This window comes from Excalfactoria chinensis, chromosome 3 (genome assembly GCF_039878825.1).
Source record: "Excalfactoria chinensis isolate bCotChi1 chromosome 3, bCotChi1.hap2, whole genome shotgun sequence".
In the NCBI taxonomy this organism is placed as follows: Eukaryota; Metazoa; Chordata; class Aves; order Galliformes; family Phasianidae; genus Excalfactoria; species Excalfactoria chinensis.
Genome location: NC_092827.1, coordinates 101,019,248 through 101,034,604, shown reverse-complemented (window position 1 = coordinate 101,034,604; position 15,357 = coordinate 101,019,248). Strand labels below are relative to the sequence as shown.

Sequence of the window (15,357 nt, the reverse complement as noted above, 5' to 3'; positions counted from 1 at the left end):
CTCATGATGGTCCACCCTTCCCTTTGAGTCTCGTGGTGAGATCCATGTAGAAGTGGCAAAAGTACACCTAGAATTCATTTCATTTCTGCAGGTACAACTCTACCATACAACACTGCTTGGAAAGGAAGACAAAAAATGCTGCAAACATGGTGAATGGATTGGCAAATAATACGGAAATGGATGATAACAGCAACTGTGATGCCACAGTGGTGTTACTAAAGAAAGGTAACTGTTCCAGTAAGTCACCTCGTTTGCTTGCATCGTTCTGAATGTTTACAAGTTTGTCTGCCCACCCTGCACTGTGGGCTGGGCACGTCTGCTCAGCGCTGAAATAGGCAGGGAGGTGCCCATTAAGCCCCACTTATATTTCCTTAGCTTAAAGAAATCATTGCTTCCATAGCTCGGCTGCAGTAGCGGCGTGTGTGTGTGCACAGGTGAGCACAAATTAAACTGCATACACAGGGTGCAACAGATGATGCTTTGTCTTTGCAGCAGGCAACAAGCATGTGTAATAAACGTGTTATTGTGCACCTATCCTCAGCAATATGGGACTCCCCAAGTCATTGCTTTAAACTGAGAAGGGGTTGTGTATTATTTAGAGCAGCCCTGGCCTCTGTGTACAGACAAGCTGCCCTCTTTCTTCTGCTTGACTCCATAAAGATCAAACAAAACCAGCTATTTTCCCACCAAAGTGATTGAAAGATTTTAGTATATCTACAGTAAGCAACTGAATGTGAAATGTGGATGTTTTTTTCTTGCTGACATCAAACCCTTTGAGTCTACCAGATGCCTGCTATCACATTACTGCCCTGTTGCTGAGCAGAGGGAAAGCTTTTGTGAGCATGGTGTGCTGTGGTTTGGGGAAGCTGCTGTTACTGGAACAGCTCTCTGTAGCCTTGGAATCTCAACAGTGGAACTGTGCTGACAAGATAACTACACTGCGGCCAGTGCAGCTAGACTGGCAAAACAGAAGCATAAAGTCAGGCTTACACAGTGACCCCAGGACTGCCCACAAATGAGGCATTTCTGATTGTAGGATTTGGTTTAAATTGCACCAGAATGCCTCTTGGCATGACACTGCTCAGACTGGTACATTTTGGTCTTGAACCCTCCTGATTTCTTAAGCTGGCTGAGGAAGGAAGCCCAAAAGGATTGCTTCATTTTCTTGCAGATTGTTCCTATGTTTACTTAGTGCTGGGCCTCTGCAGGCTTGGGTGGGTGAGCGGTACTGCTGGGCACACCACAGCAATGGCACTGGGTCAAAAACAGCCCTGATTTCAACCAGTTAGAGTGCTGAGGGCATCCAGTAATGACATTTGCTTTCCAAGCTTCCACTTTTCTGAACTGAGGACCACAAAGAAGAAAGCAGAAGGGTTTCTGTGGTACGCAGCACATGCGAATGTGAAAAAGCCACCAGGGAAAGCTACTTGGCCACCTTGATTTTTGTGACTCATGTGTCTACCCCAAACCATAGAAGCATCCTCAGAAAAAAGAAAGTGCCTGGGGAGGTGCTGTGCTGTAGGACTAAGGATGATGATGATGATGATGATGATGATGATGATGATAATGCAGTTGCCAGTGCTGAGCACAGTTGTGCTGGGGAAGCTTGGGTTTCCCTGCTGCTGTGTCCCAATCTTGCCTCTGCTTTCTCAATCCAAGGACTCTGAGCTCATCCAGTGGAGACGATGGTGGATGAGGCCAATATCCTCACACAAGTGCAAATTATAATAGTTGAATTAATACTTCCCTATTGCAGCAAGTTCTTCACCTCAGTGGTGACCGTTGTTGAAGCAGTGATCCGTTTAACAGAAGCCTACAATAAACTGCACAGAGCAGATTTGATTTGCTATCAGTGGGAATGAACGGAGATACCATATTGGTCATTTATTTATAAAACCTGCTGTGTAAAGACAGAAGTTAAACACAGAGGAGGCTGTGGAGTGGCTGAAGGAGTGGCTCTTACAGTGGGCCTCTAGAACCTGTGAATCTGTTCTGCTGAGTGCCCTGTATGATGGAAAGAGAGGTGGGCAAAGGTCTCAGCTTCTCTTTGTTTTTTGGTTGCAGGGAATTTCCACCGTAAAGCCTCGGTGATCATGGTGGATGAGCTGCTGTCTGCTTACCCACACCAGCTTTCATTTTCTGAGGCTGGGCTCCGGATCATGATAACCAGCCACTTTCCTCCCAAAACACGTCTCTCCATGGCCAGCCGCATGCTAATCAATGAGGTATGTTCATTCTCTTTTTTCCCCTATCTTTCTCTATCTTTTCTCATTCTGAATTTGCCCATGGCAGCATTCAGGTCAAAATGGACCTCTATGATTTTCTTGGATCCCTGTGTGCATTTTTCCCAGTCCCATCCTAATAACGATGTCTGTACTAAATCACCCCTTGCTATCTGTACCCGTAGAGAAAGTTTCAAGTCATTATGTGGTTATGCTCCCTGTAGCTGTTGCTCACAGCAGGTGCCTCCAGCGTTGATCTGATCTGATGTTAACATGGCTTATTGTAGAAGACGGTTCTACACTTTCTGACCTTTGTCTTCTTGTATCCCTGCGGTCAGTTTGTTACTGGTCCTTATCTCATAAAAGCTCTATCTGCGTGATGTGTGTCTACTTCCTGCAAGCAACTACTACATTATGCATGACCGAGATCCATCATGTTTTGCTTTTAAAACCAAGAAAAAAAGAGAACTCTGCGCATCCCTTTTTCTCTTTAAGAAAAAATAAAACCAAACGTTAAATGTTAAAGAACTTGTTTTGAGCAAGGGTTTGTGTCTGTATTAACAGAGACAAAGACTGATCAACAGCAGGACTTACACCAACGGTGAATCAGAAGTAGCAATCAAAATACCTATCAAGCACGTTGTAGAGAATGGAACAGGTCCAAGCAACTCATCTGAGCGGGGCGTGAATGGCACACGGCGGGACGAGGATGTGGCTGAGGCTGGCAATGAGACAGAGAATGAGAATGAGGATAATGAGAACAACGAAAACGATGAGGAAGAGGAAGAAGACGATGACGATGATGACCATGAAGGGCCATACACACCTTTTGACCTACCCAGTAAGAAATTTGTGGGTTTGTGTTGTTCTAGAAAGCAAAACTGAGTCTGAGTATGCCAGAAAGTATGGAATCATAGAATCCTTAGAGCTGGAAGGGACCTCTAGAGCTGGAGGGCCATCTAGTCCAGCTCCCCTGCAGTGAACCACAGCTAGGTCAGGTTGTCCGGGGCCTTATTCAGCCTGGCCTTGAAAGTCTTGAGATTTCCCCTTGAGGGATGGAGCATCAACCACAACACTGGGTTACCTGTTCCAGTGCTTCATCACCCTCATTGTGAAATATCTTTTACTTAAAATTGAGACATAGTTTGGGGTCTGTACTTGTACCTCACAGTTCAGTTCCTGGTCACAGGTAGCAGCTAATTGGAAAGCATGAGGTGCCTCTCAGCATGTTGGGCTGGTTGGTGCGGCTCAGCTGCAGCTCATGTGTTGGCCTTGCCACTGCAGTCAGTGGGGTGAGGCAGCAGCCTCTGCTGGGGAGTTCCTTCTTAGAAACCTGTGTCCATCTCTGGGCAGACCCATCTCGTTCTATTGGCTGCCCTACGTTTGAGTTGTACCAGAGCTGTCGAGATCTAGGGTGTTGAAAACAAGACAGAATACTATAGGGACTGTTTCTGCCCTTTCCACGTTTTTGGGAACTCCTTTTCAGACCTCCACACATAGCTGTAGTTCAAGCAGGGGAAAAAACTGAGCCTTGAAGTTAGTAATTTAGATGTTCTGTGGACAGTGACACTTGATTTATAGTATAGGAAAGGTTGATGTGACTGCTGGAAGTCATCCTGATTCAAACCTCTGCTCAGAGAAGGTCTTTCTAGAGCAGGTTGCCAAAAGCTGCTCCCTGAGTGTTAGTTAGCAACAAGGATGGAAATCACAGTCTTTCCAGGTCATTGTTCCAGTGTTTGACCACCCGTGTGACAGGAAAAAAGCACAGCTGTGATACTCACTGATGCCTGCTGAATGGTTGTGACGCCAGCCATTGGATGTAGCACAGAGAGGCAGTGGGTGGGACATTTCAGCAGCGATAACAGCAACAGTGGGTCACCTCCGCTTGTGCAGATCTTTCTGAGCACAAAAGGTGGGCTCTTGTCCATCCCTGGCAAAAATGCATTGCAAATGCTTGATGGCTGTTGAAAAACAGTGTTTTGCAGCGGAGAAGACTACTCTATCAATAATGTTATTGTCCTCTTTGTATCTGTTGTCATTTCCATGGAAATAAATAGGAGGCATTACTTTCAGAGCGACCTGCATATTAACTAGAATCGTGATTGCTTCCTGTTTTACAGCTGGCAAAATGGAAATCTTGAAGTGGCTCTTCACGTGGCCGTTGAGCTTTGTGCTGTATTTCACAGTGCCCAACTGTAACAAACCCCACTTGGAGAAATGGTTCATGGTTACCTTTGCTTCTTCTACCCTCTGGATTGCAGCTTTCTCCTACATGATGGTGTGGATGGTATGTACCAACTAAAACAGCCTGAGAAAGGCAACAGAAGTGATTTCTGTCAGCTTAAGCAGAAATATGGAGCGCTGGCACCAGGGATGTAAGGGAGGCCTGGATTGGGCTGCTGCACTGTTGCACGGATCATGGTCTGTGTCAGCATGGGACCAACGCAGCATGGAGAGACCTCTCTAAAGCTCTGACCACAGCTTTCCTCTGGGAATGGGGAGACAACAAAAAGTGTGCTCTTCCTTCACAATTGGTTCCTGTAATAGAACTAATCCAACAAGTGGTTTTTGTTATTGTTTTGCTTTCGATAACCCTCGCTACTCTGAACAGGAACTAGAAATGTACTTGATTTCTTTTGCTTTTCTTCCTTTTGCTTTCCGTATGTGAGGACTAGGTGCTTCTCAAGTAAAAAAAGAGCAGTGCCAGTCTGCTATAGCCAGAATACTGGAACCCACAGGGTCACTGCTTCCAATGTATGGTTCACATTTCATGGCGTATGCTGCTGGAAGGTCAGAAGAACAATCATTAGCCCTGATCAAGTTTTCCTTTCTTCCATGCATTTAACACGGCTAGTAGGAAATCTGACATCATTAAACAGTAGCATCTGAATTTTACATATGTGGATCAGATCAGAGAGCTGTAATTGATCATAGGCTCTGTAATAGAGTAACAAAGAACTTACAGGTATCTCCTCTTTCCCAAAAGGAACTTTGTAGTCACATAGATATATAAGTTCCTACATGTAACATTTACGTAACATTAACGTAACGAACCTCGGGGATGTTTTGGTGTCATCTTGGCTGTTATGTAGATGTAATAACATCTGTGAGCTTTGGCCAAGTCTGTTACGAGAGGACAGTGAGCCACCATATCACTTCTCCTCCTGGTTAGAGTCAGGAAAATGGTGGATGAAAGGTGTGAAGCAGCTGATCAGAGTAAATAGCAGGTCAGTGCTTTCCAGCCAACCAGGCGGTGAACATACAAGAAAAATGGGAAAAAAGCCTTTCCCATTTCTCTTTAAAGAAAGCGTCAGTTTGCACTGAGCAGTAAACGCTGTCTCCCAACATCCTGCAGAGCTGGACCAAGCTGCTCTCTGTTCTTATTCTTTATAAACCACCTGATGGTTTTATTCCATTCCTTAGGTGACAATCATTGGTTACACACTGGGAATTCCAGACGTCATAATGGGCATCACTTTCTTGGCAGCAGGAACCAGCGTGCCAGACTGCATGGCAAGTCTTATTGTAGCAAGGCAAGGTAGGTTCATCACCGAGGTGTCAGGCTGCTGCTGAATTGCTTCTGTACATCGTTGTTGTCTTTTCAAAGTGTGTCCTGAATGTGAAAATATTCAGAGCCCCTTTTCCTGAGCCTGAAGTTGATGGCAAGCAGAAAGGAATTTGGCTGCTATTGCAGAGCAGCTGGGAGGTTCTTGATGATGGCGTGTAGCAAGCTGTGGCACAGTTGGCAGCTTGAAGCCTCGCAGGAATTCAGTTTGATTTTTGTTGGTTTATTTGTTTGTTTTCCAAATTTAAATCCAGTGTTGTGGATTTATATGTGCAAAATATGCCGTGTGTGTTTCTCTGAGACGTGCCTGAGCATCCATGGTTTCCATTCCTGCAGGTATGGGGGATATGGCCGTGTCCAACTCCATTGGAAGCAATGTCTTTGATATTTTAATTGGCCTAGGCCTCCCGTGGGCTTTGCAGACCCTAGCAGTGAATTATGGATCATACGTAAGTCTCACATTTGTTTGCAGTCATTTTGTTTATTTGTGCGTATCAACTGAATATGCAGCTTAATAAGACAAACGGTAAATACATGGGCAGAATGTAAAGGATGGAGAAAACCTGTAGGGCTTTTAGTAAGAACAATGGTACTGTTTTTAAACTGTTAACACGCTGAAAGATGAAGGAAGCTGTTAAATGACGGGTATCTCAGGGCATGACTACCATCTGGAAACACTGCACAGCTTTGCTGTTTGAGAAAACCTAGCCAGCACCAGTGGAATCCTTGGGTAATTCCCAAAGGATGACAGGTGCACACCATGCACGGAGTTGCTGGGAGCTCCCTTCTGAGATAGAACAAGAGACACCATGAAATCCCAGAGGGGTGTAGCATTTGCTTTTAGCTGGACTACATGTAGCAGCACAGGAGAGATTCTTCTTTGCGGTCATAAAATCACAGAATGGCCTGGGTTGAAAAGGACCACAATGATCATGTAGTTTCAACCCCCTGCTATGTGCAGGGTCACCAACCAGCAGAGCTGGCTGCCCAGAGCCACATCCAGCCTGGCCTTGAATGCCTGCAGGGATGGGGCATCCACAGCCTCCTTGGGCAACCTGTTTCAGTGCATCACCACCCTCTGGGTGAAAAACTGCCTCCTAATATCCAACCTAAACCTCCCCTGTCTCAGTTTAAAACCGTTCCCCCTTGTCTTATCAAGCATTAAGTGATTGCAAAGGTAGGACTGTAGAATCACAGAATGTTTGATCTTGACGGGTACCTTTTGAGATTATCAAGGCCTGAAACCTCCGCTCTAAGCATGGTGAGCCAGAGCAGGTTGCTTAGGACCATGTCCCATTGACTCCTTAATGCTGGTGAGGGTGGGGGAAGGCAACTGCCTCTCTCAGCAATCTGTTCCAGTTTTAGCCAGCCTTACAGCATAAAACTAAAAGCTTTCTTTTAGTGGGATTTCTTGTATTTCAAATGGCATGCACTGCCTCTTGTTCTTTCAATGGGTACAGCTCAGAGGAATCTGGCTGCACCTTCTTTATGCCCTTCCATCAGGTATTTATACATGCTGAGGAGATGCCCTCAAGCCTTCTCTTTTCCAGTCTGAACAGTCCCATTTCTCTTGGTCTCTCAGCTGCTACAGTGCCTTAAGTCATCCGTACAGCCCCTTTCTCCAGTGAGTAGCTATCTCCCTTACACTGGGGAGCCAAGAACCAGACCTAGCTCTGCAAATGTGTCTCTCTAGTGCTGAGCCGAGAGGAAGGATCCCCTCCCTCCGCCTGCTGGCAACGCTTCTCCTAACGCAGCCAGGGCTGCTGTTGATGCTGCTTGCCACAAGGGTGCATTGCGGGCTTGTACTTGGTGTCCAGGACCAGGAGGTCTTTCTCAGCCAAGTTGCTTTATAGCTGGTCAGCCTCGGTGCATTCTGGTGCATGAGGTTTTTCCTTCCCAGGTACAGGACTTCTCGTTTCCCTTTGTTGATGCATTTTCCTACCTCTTTAGCATCCCTCTGAATGGCAACACAGCCTTCTGATGTGTTAGCTACTCCAGGCAGTTTTTCATTGGCTGCAGACTTGCTGAGGGTGCCCTCTGGCCCATCATCCATGCAATTACTGAGGATGTTAAGCACTAATGACCCCTTGGCTACACCACTGGCCTCTAGCTGGATGCTGTGCAGCTGAACACAACCTTTGAACACAGCAGTTCATCTGATAACAGCCCACTCCACCACCCGTGCATTTAATCTGCTCTTCCTCTGTCTGTGGGCACGTATGAGAGGCAGTTTCAAACACCTTGCTAAGTCAGTGCAATTAACATATGTTGGTCTGCCTTCATGCAAGTCCACCTCAACCATCATGTCATAGAAGGGGTAGGTAAATAACATTTTCCCTTCGTCTCCCAATCACCTTCTTGTCATTCATATGTTTGGAAATCATTCCCAGGATTACTTGCTTCATCACCTTCCCAAGTATTAGTCAGGCATCATCCGGTTCCTTGGTTCATCCCCCTTCCCCTCCTTGAATGTAGGACAGACGGAAGGTAGCGGTGCAGTAGGAATGAAATCCTTTTCTCTAAGGAGTAACTTATCTGTAGCTCATCTACGTTCCTTAACGTTTGTTTCCTTGAGAAGAATGAAAACAAGTCACTGAGCAGAGGCAGCCAGCTTTCATGGGGGCACAACAATGTTGCTACTGTTTTGCACACCCAAAATGCTCACTGTACACTGCAATCACGTGGGTAGAAAAAACAGCCTTGGAAACGGTCCCACCATTAGCAAAAAGGGCTCTCTTAGTTTGCACTCACGATTTCTGTATTTCTCTCTGGATGCTTGGATAAGCAGACTTCGTAACATCACCACCCCACGTCCATGCACACATGCACAGTAATAGTAACTGTGATTCTCCTGTCTTGTATACAAATAGAAAGAGCTTTCAAAAAGAACAGACAAAAAAGCAACCCAAAACCAACCACTGGTTTGAATGTGGTTACTTTTTCACAGCCGACCAAATATTTCCTCCCTGGTACAGGAAGACTGTACTAAAGTTAAGCTCTTGCTGGAAGTAGAGCATTGGTATATTTTAACAGAGAAGCTTTTATGGCAGTGATATGTTTTGTGGGAGCCAGAAGAAAAGGAGACTGCCTGGTTTCAGAAGTTAAGCTCTAAAACAGAAGAGCTTCCTATATGCACCCAACAGCCTTCCTGGTGTGAAAGATTAAACACTGTGGACCTTCCTGAACATCACCCTGTAAAATCCCATTGCCGAGGTATCTCTTGTTTCAGGCTGCTTGAGATAGAATTCCCTACGGCCAAATTGTGTTCCCTGTTCTGCTGATGGAAAGGCAGAGCTCTGCTACATGTTATTGTGTTGATAGGGAGGACAGGGTCTGTTCCCTTTCTCCTTCTTGTGCTGCAGCGTGCACGTGCACAACACAGCATGGTGTCCATGAGTGTGCACCTCCTGACCTTCCTCAGCCACGTGCAGTGAAGTGGCTTCATGCTGTAGCCAGCCAAGCAGCTCCTCAGGAGGTTTATGGGGTTCTTAATATGGAGAGCGGTTCGCTCTGGCACCATTTGTACAAGGAGTTTGGATCTGAGCCTTCCTTAAACTCCCTAAAAAGGCATGGCTGTTTCAGAGCTCGTTTTCACAGATGGTGCATTTCAGTTGGAGGCAGTGAGCTTTGGTCGAGGCACAGCCTACAGGCTTGTGGCTGGTTGTGCTTCCCTATGGAGCTTCTGTCTTCTACTCAGAGGTCACTTGGCCGCCCTCCTGCTGCAGCTCTGGCCTCATCATATCATCTGTGGCTGGGCCAGCATGCCAGAAGGGCTTTTGGGGGAAAAAAAAGCAGCATCCCTCTGGACCCAGACAGGCCTTTGAAAAAGTTTGTTTTCTCATCTCAGCTCTGAGTCCTGGACATGTTACTGAGGCTGTAACCCTGCAAGAATCCTTCCCCAGCAGCCTGGCAAACCCAGAGTGGGAGGACATTTGCTCTGTGTCTTGTATCCAATTTCTTCCTTCTGGAATATATATATATATATATATATTGGTTTTTTAGATGTGAAGCTATTAAAACAGACGTGAGCCAGGAGTATTTTAGGGAACAGGAATTTTAGCTTAAGGGTAAGCATCCAGGCTCATTTGTTCACATCTACATTTGTAAGGATACTCAGGTCTATCCACAGTAGGAGGTGGAGGAACCCTAGTGTGAGCTTAGACATAAGAAAATCCAGTGGTAAGTGGACACTCAAGGGGAATGACTTGAACAAGCAAGCTTTCTGCCTTTTTCAGTTGCATCTGCAATGTGATATGCTGCAATCACTTTAGCAGCAGCATGCAACTCAGCAGGTATTAACGGATTAATTTATTAGGAGATCCCAAAAGCCTGAAGATGGGCAGCAGGTGGACACTGAGGATCCTATCTAATGTCTCCAAAGCTTCTGGAATAGTTTGCATCTATGGAATGCCTTTGCTCCCCAGACAGGGAGATTTGGGTGATGATGCTATATCAAAGCAAAAGTATCTGATCCCTTCTAAATCTCCTAACAGTAGAGCAATTTCCTTGCTTAATACCTTGAGTGTCTACACACAGCACTCTACATTGCGTGCTCCAGGGTATATAACTTCTGCAGACTGAATGGTGTGATAGAGCTAAGCAGGAATGCTTTCTCAGGTGTCTCAAATGAGCCCTGGGAAGGAAATGCCATTGAAACACGCAGGAATGCAGTATGCGTCTGAGTTTCCAATTTGTGGAGTTCCAGTTTTGTCTCATGGCAAGACCTGGGCACTGCAGGATCTTACTCTGAATTTCCACTGTCTGGCAAAGGCACTGCAGGAAAGGGGGTAGTCAAGCAGACTTGGGACCTGTGACTTTTGCAGCTGAGGTACTGGAAACATAGAAGAGTCTTTTTCATATTCTCGAATGAGGTAATTTTTCTCATACTTGAACCCTGGAGCAAAACCAGTTTGGGTTTTGGCACCGGCTCCTTGTTTTCCTTTCAGCAATTGCCAGGAACCGAAAGAAAACTGAAGAATGGAATTACATTGATTTTATTTCCATTGTTTTTCCTCTGCCGTTTAGCCTTACCCTCAGTTTCTTGTTGCCTGCAAGGGCTGTCTGGGAATAGCAGGAATTGGTGACAGCATCTTCACGTTTGCTGCACAAGATGCATGGAGATAGCCTCAGTTGAAATGCAGACAAAGTAGGATTTGAACTTTTGCAAACCTTTCACGTGTAATCAGTCAAAACAGAGTTCTTCTGGCTCGCTAGACACAAGCCAAGCCTCAAAGGACAGTTTGGGAATGCTGACTTTTCCTTCTTGCAGTACAAGCAAGCACTTTGTTTGCAGAAAGTTCTCCCTGGGGTAGAAGCATTTCCTATGTTTAAGCAGAGATTTGAGCCTTTACTTCCATAACTAAGAAGATTCCAGCTGATGCCCTGTTTTCTGCTAGACCTGGAATTAAATCTCCTTCCTTACTGTGAGTTTTCAAGCTTTTCTAGTATTGTTCTCCCCAGGTTTATACATGGTCATGTACCCTGAGGAAAGGCATCCCAATGACTGGAGGAAATATTGCATGTCTTTGAGAAGGGTGCTTGGCTGATTTATACCGGGATGTGACAGATCAAGGACACGTTTTTCTTAAGCTTTTGTACCAGATTTCAGAGCCTTTTGAGCTCCTGCGCTCACAGTTAAAAGGCTGAATTGATCAACAGTGAAGTAGAAGTGGTTCATCAGTCAAAACAGCAACTCCAGAGCTGTGGTTTACAGGTTTGTGGAAAGCAGCATGTTTGCTCGTGTGACTTTTGTGATTGCAGCCTTTGCTGTGGGCAGGTGGCTGCAAAACAGGCCTAAGTAGAAGGGAATTGCAGGAAAACCTCTAGTATGTAATCGGGGAGGAGAAAACTGGAAAGCTCTCACACCTGCCTCCGTGCTCCGATGAGCAGCCCTTGTTGTGCTCCATCTAACGCAATGCTTTTCAGAGCCCAGCAGGCTTGGAGCAAATCCAAACCAGGCATGTTTGAAAGCCTGCACTCTCTTTGTTGGCGTTAGATGAGTAACAGCAGTGTTTGTTGGAAATGAACATTATTTTTATTAATATATGAAGGTTTCCATTATTTTTTTTACGTTCAAGAGCTAGGCATAGGCTAGCCAAGAGCTTTGGCAAAGGTCCTCTGGTTACTCTTACTGCAAGAATTAGATAGCTCAGTGCCCAGTAGCTGAGTTGATAGAAGGGAATGTGTGCTTTTATCCTGCTGAAACACCAGCGCAAGACTTACTGGAGAACATCTCCAAGCCCTCTGGCTGCAGCCCCCCAGTAAGCTTGGCAGTGAGTTTCTGCTGTCTCCCAGGAGATCTTTCTTTGTTGGAATGAGTATATTTAGCAAAAAATATCCCTCTGAGGCCAGTTGCACTATTGCATCTTTGGCCTGAACAAACCTGGATAGCTTTGGTTTTCTTCTCAGTATGAGCTGTGGTATCTACAAGGATCTCAGAGCGCTGAATTGCTCCATGAAACCTTTTCAGGAAGAAGTGTCTGGGCAAAAGGCTTCATCAGGAGCTATATCTGCTACAAGGGAGGTTTTGTACTGCTGTGAATCAGTTTGCTCTAGGGCTATCTTAAATAAGCCAGAGGCCCTAGGCACAGCACCTGAACCGTGCCATTCCTGTGTGCACGCTATACACAGCTGCTGTGCACATAGTCAGCAAGCCATGCTAATTAGATGTGGATGAAGTAACCCCTGCACAGTGTGTGTCCCCAGGTCCAGTGCATTTGGAATTGCACTCTGCACCCATCCATGGACACCAGCTCACAGCCCTCCCAGGGCAGTTCTGCTGCAAAGACAAGCTTATATCAATGTCAGTTTGCTCTAGCTATCACTCTGTTGATTTTCTTTCCCTTCTCATTGCTTTATTGCCTGTTCTTTGTCCTCCTTTGTGCTCTTTCTGCCTGTTCCATGGCATGGGAGAGAGATGCCTTGTACTCATCACCCCCCGAGCCACCTCTGGTATTCTGCACAGCTTTGAGCGTACTGACAAAGAATTGCACTCAAAGAGTTTCATTTTTCCTTCTACAAAGTACAGCTGTGATCTGTATCTAGTTCAGTCAAATGAGCTTCCGGACAAAGTGCATTCCTCAGCTAGCATTTATTTCCCCAAGGAAACCACCCTTTCCTATGTGCATGGAAGGACTTTAATCCTGCAGTTCAGAGGTAATCTGAGAAAAAACAACAACCCTAAAAAAGTAAGAAGTGCATTAGTAAACACCCTTTCTTTCCTCCCAGGAAGTTCTTTATTTCTGCAGGACCAACTAAGCCTCATAAAGGGAAGTTCTTATCATCTAGGTTAATTAATAGCGAATAGTTTGGGTTGACAGTGGGAGCTGGGCTTGATCCCAGGCCAGGAACAGTGCAAGATAACTGAAACTAGAGCAAAACTTGACTTTTTCAGTGCAGCACCACAACAAGGGGCAGCTGGTGCTCACGCTGCTGATGAGGCTGCCCTATTTGCTTTGCCCTCATGGGATAAGCGGCATGGCACACGTTGCCGTTGCATTTGTCAGCGTGTCTTAAAGAGTTAGCATACACTTCTTAATTCTGGATAATTCCTAACAGCAATGGCTATTCCCATGAGTGACCTCCAAGGAGGGGCCTTGCAGATACCAAAGAAAGCAGCCCCAGGTATTTCTGGATGCACCATCCTCAGCAAACTCTAGTCAGAGGCCTGTCATCCTTCCACGTGTCTGTTCCCTTCATGGAGGCTGCATAGCTGAGAAGCAATGTCTGCACTTCAGGTTGAATTCAGACATTTTCCATGCTAAAATAATTCGGTCTGCTTCATTTGCTTCCTTTTACTGTAGATTCCTTTCCGATTGGTGTATTTCATGCTGACAGTTCTTACAGACGTTGGCCCTGGTCATGCTAAATTCCTGACAAAAATCCAGATGGGACTTTATATTGTAAACCATCATCTGTCTTTTCTGCATAGTTGCTGCTCATCTGGGGTAGGGCTTTAGTTTTTTGTTATACAAAGTTAGTGTGTTTGAGGTCTTGGCGGGTTTGTACTGTGTTTTATTTGCATTTTAGAGTAACTAAGATGGAAGTACAGGTTGGCTGTCCTCTACGGACCGTTCATATTAGTGATAGAAGAGGACCTGCAGCAGTCATGTGTGCACAGAGCCCCCACATTAGCTTGCCCTGGCTCCTCAGTGCTAAAGGAAAAAACACTATTGAAGAAAAGCATCTCCTGGGTCAAAACTGATGTGTATGTCTCATCCCAAGAGCAGCTCTTATTTCAGCAGAACCTCAGTGTTTGCTTGAGACCAGTAATAGAAGCTGCACATGGAAGTGGCCTTGGAGACTTCTATAGCTGCAGAAATAGGCTTCCTTCTGCTTCCCACTTAACACCCAAAGTTCACATTACCAGTGGGACCGTGGCATTTTCCCCTTTGGTTAAGCAGTTAGTGCCAAAATTGGCCATCATGTTGTGAAGCAATTCAGATCTTTCATCTCTTTGGACAGTCAGTCTGGTGAGAATGCTGTGTGGATGTTGCATGTAACAATTACATGATAGGGTCCTCTGCACACACACACACACACACACACACTTACAGCTTATCTTCTTGAAACACAGCAGTACCTTTCAGAGCCAATGGCCGTTGCGGCTGTAGCCATTTGCACAGGCATTGAACATAGAATCATTAAGGTTGAAAGATACTGGTAAGTCCAACCATCAGCCCATCCCCAGCATAAATGGAACGTACAGGTGAAGAGAGATACCCTCCCCACAATGTCCTTTGCAGCATGCTTGCCTGTCTCCAGCAGGATTTTCACAGAGGCTCCTGGGTGGGCAGAGTTCATTGCAGGCTCAGGTTAGTGAGATGCCAGGACTGGTAACACCATCCTCCACTCTGGAAGTCAGACTCTCCCCTCAGATGCACTTGGGGAACGAAGCTAAATAATTGCTTAGACCTTGGGAATCATATTGAGCTCACTGGGCGAGCAGTTCTTCCCTGACTGTGAGACAAAATGATAGGAGGGCCTCAGCAGTCGTGCATGGTGTCAGTCACAAAACTGCAGTGCTGCTTATCACTACATGAGCAATACCCACGTTGCAGTGATTTGACTTGGCTTTGAGAGCTCGCAAGGTCATGCCCAGCAATTCAGCAGTTGAGGTTAACAGAAATGATTGGCAGAGAGAATTATCGTTGCTTGAAATTGTGACGTGGTTTTGTAAACTTCCTTCTTTTCCAGATTCGGTTAAACAGCAGAGGACTTATCTATTCTGTTGGTCTCTTGCTGGCATCTGTTTTTGTCACAGTATGTATTACAGTCTTTTGTCCTTTACTTCCAAAAGAGTGATTTTGTTCTTCTTCACTTGTTGGTCTCTCACCTCTAGCTGCAGTAGTGATTGCAAAGGCTGTCGTTAAGGAATAGAAATGGTCACTTCTATTGTGAACTTCCCAATACCTTAATCTGGCTGTTGACAGAAGCTATCACTGTCAAAGGATGTTTCTTGTATTTATATGTTTTCCCTGGGATAACCTGTGACGGGTCTACTAGTAATCCCATATCATTTAGCGTGCTCACATTGAGTCAGATCCCTTGATGTAAGAAAAGGTGCATTTT

The 15,357-nt window shown here is 45.6% G+C and overlaps 1 protein-coding gene across 3 annotated transcripts in view; it reads left to right on the top strand.

Moving 5' to 3' along the window:
- The window catches only part of SLC24A3 (solute carrier family 24 member 3), a 130,488-nt gene that overhangs the window by 103,962 nt on the left and 11,169 nt on the right, over positions 1 to 15,357 (top strand). For 2 of the 3 annotated variants that reach the window (XM_072331212.1, XM_072331210.1), the window contains exons 10-16: positions 92 to 237; positions 2,065 to 2,225; positions 2,787 to 3,063; positions 4,343 to 4,509; positions 5,646 to 5,760; positions 6,124 to 6,236; positions 14,983 to 15,048. In XM_072331212.1, coding sequence (XP_072187313.1) covers positions 92 to 237; positions 2,065 to 2,225; positions 2,787 to 3,063; positions 4,343 to 4,509; positions 5,646 to 5,760; positions 6,124 to 6,236; positions 14,983 to 15,048 — 1,045 coding nt within the window. The remainder of the gene's footprint in view (positions 1 to 91; positions 238 to 2,064; positions 2,226 to 2,786; positions 3,064 to 4,342; positions 4,510 to 5,645; positions 5,761 to 6,123; positions 6,237 to 14,982; positions 15,049 to 15,357) is intronic. The other variant, XM_072331211.1, reaches the window with a different exon arrangement.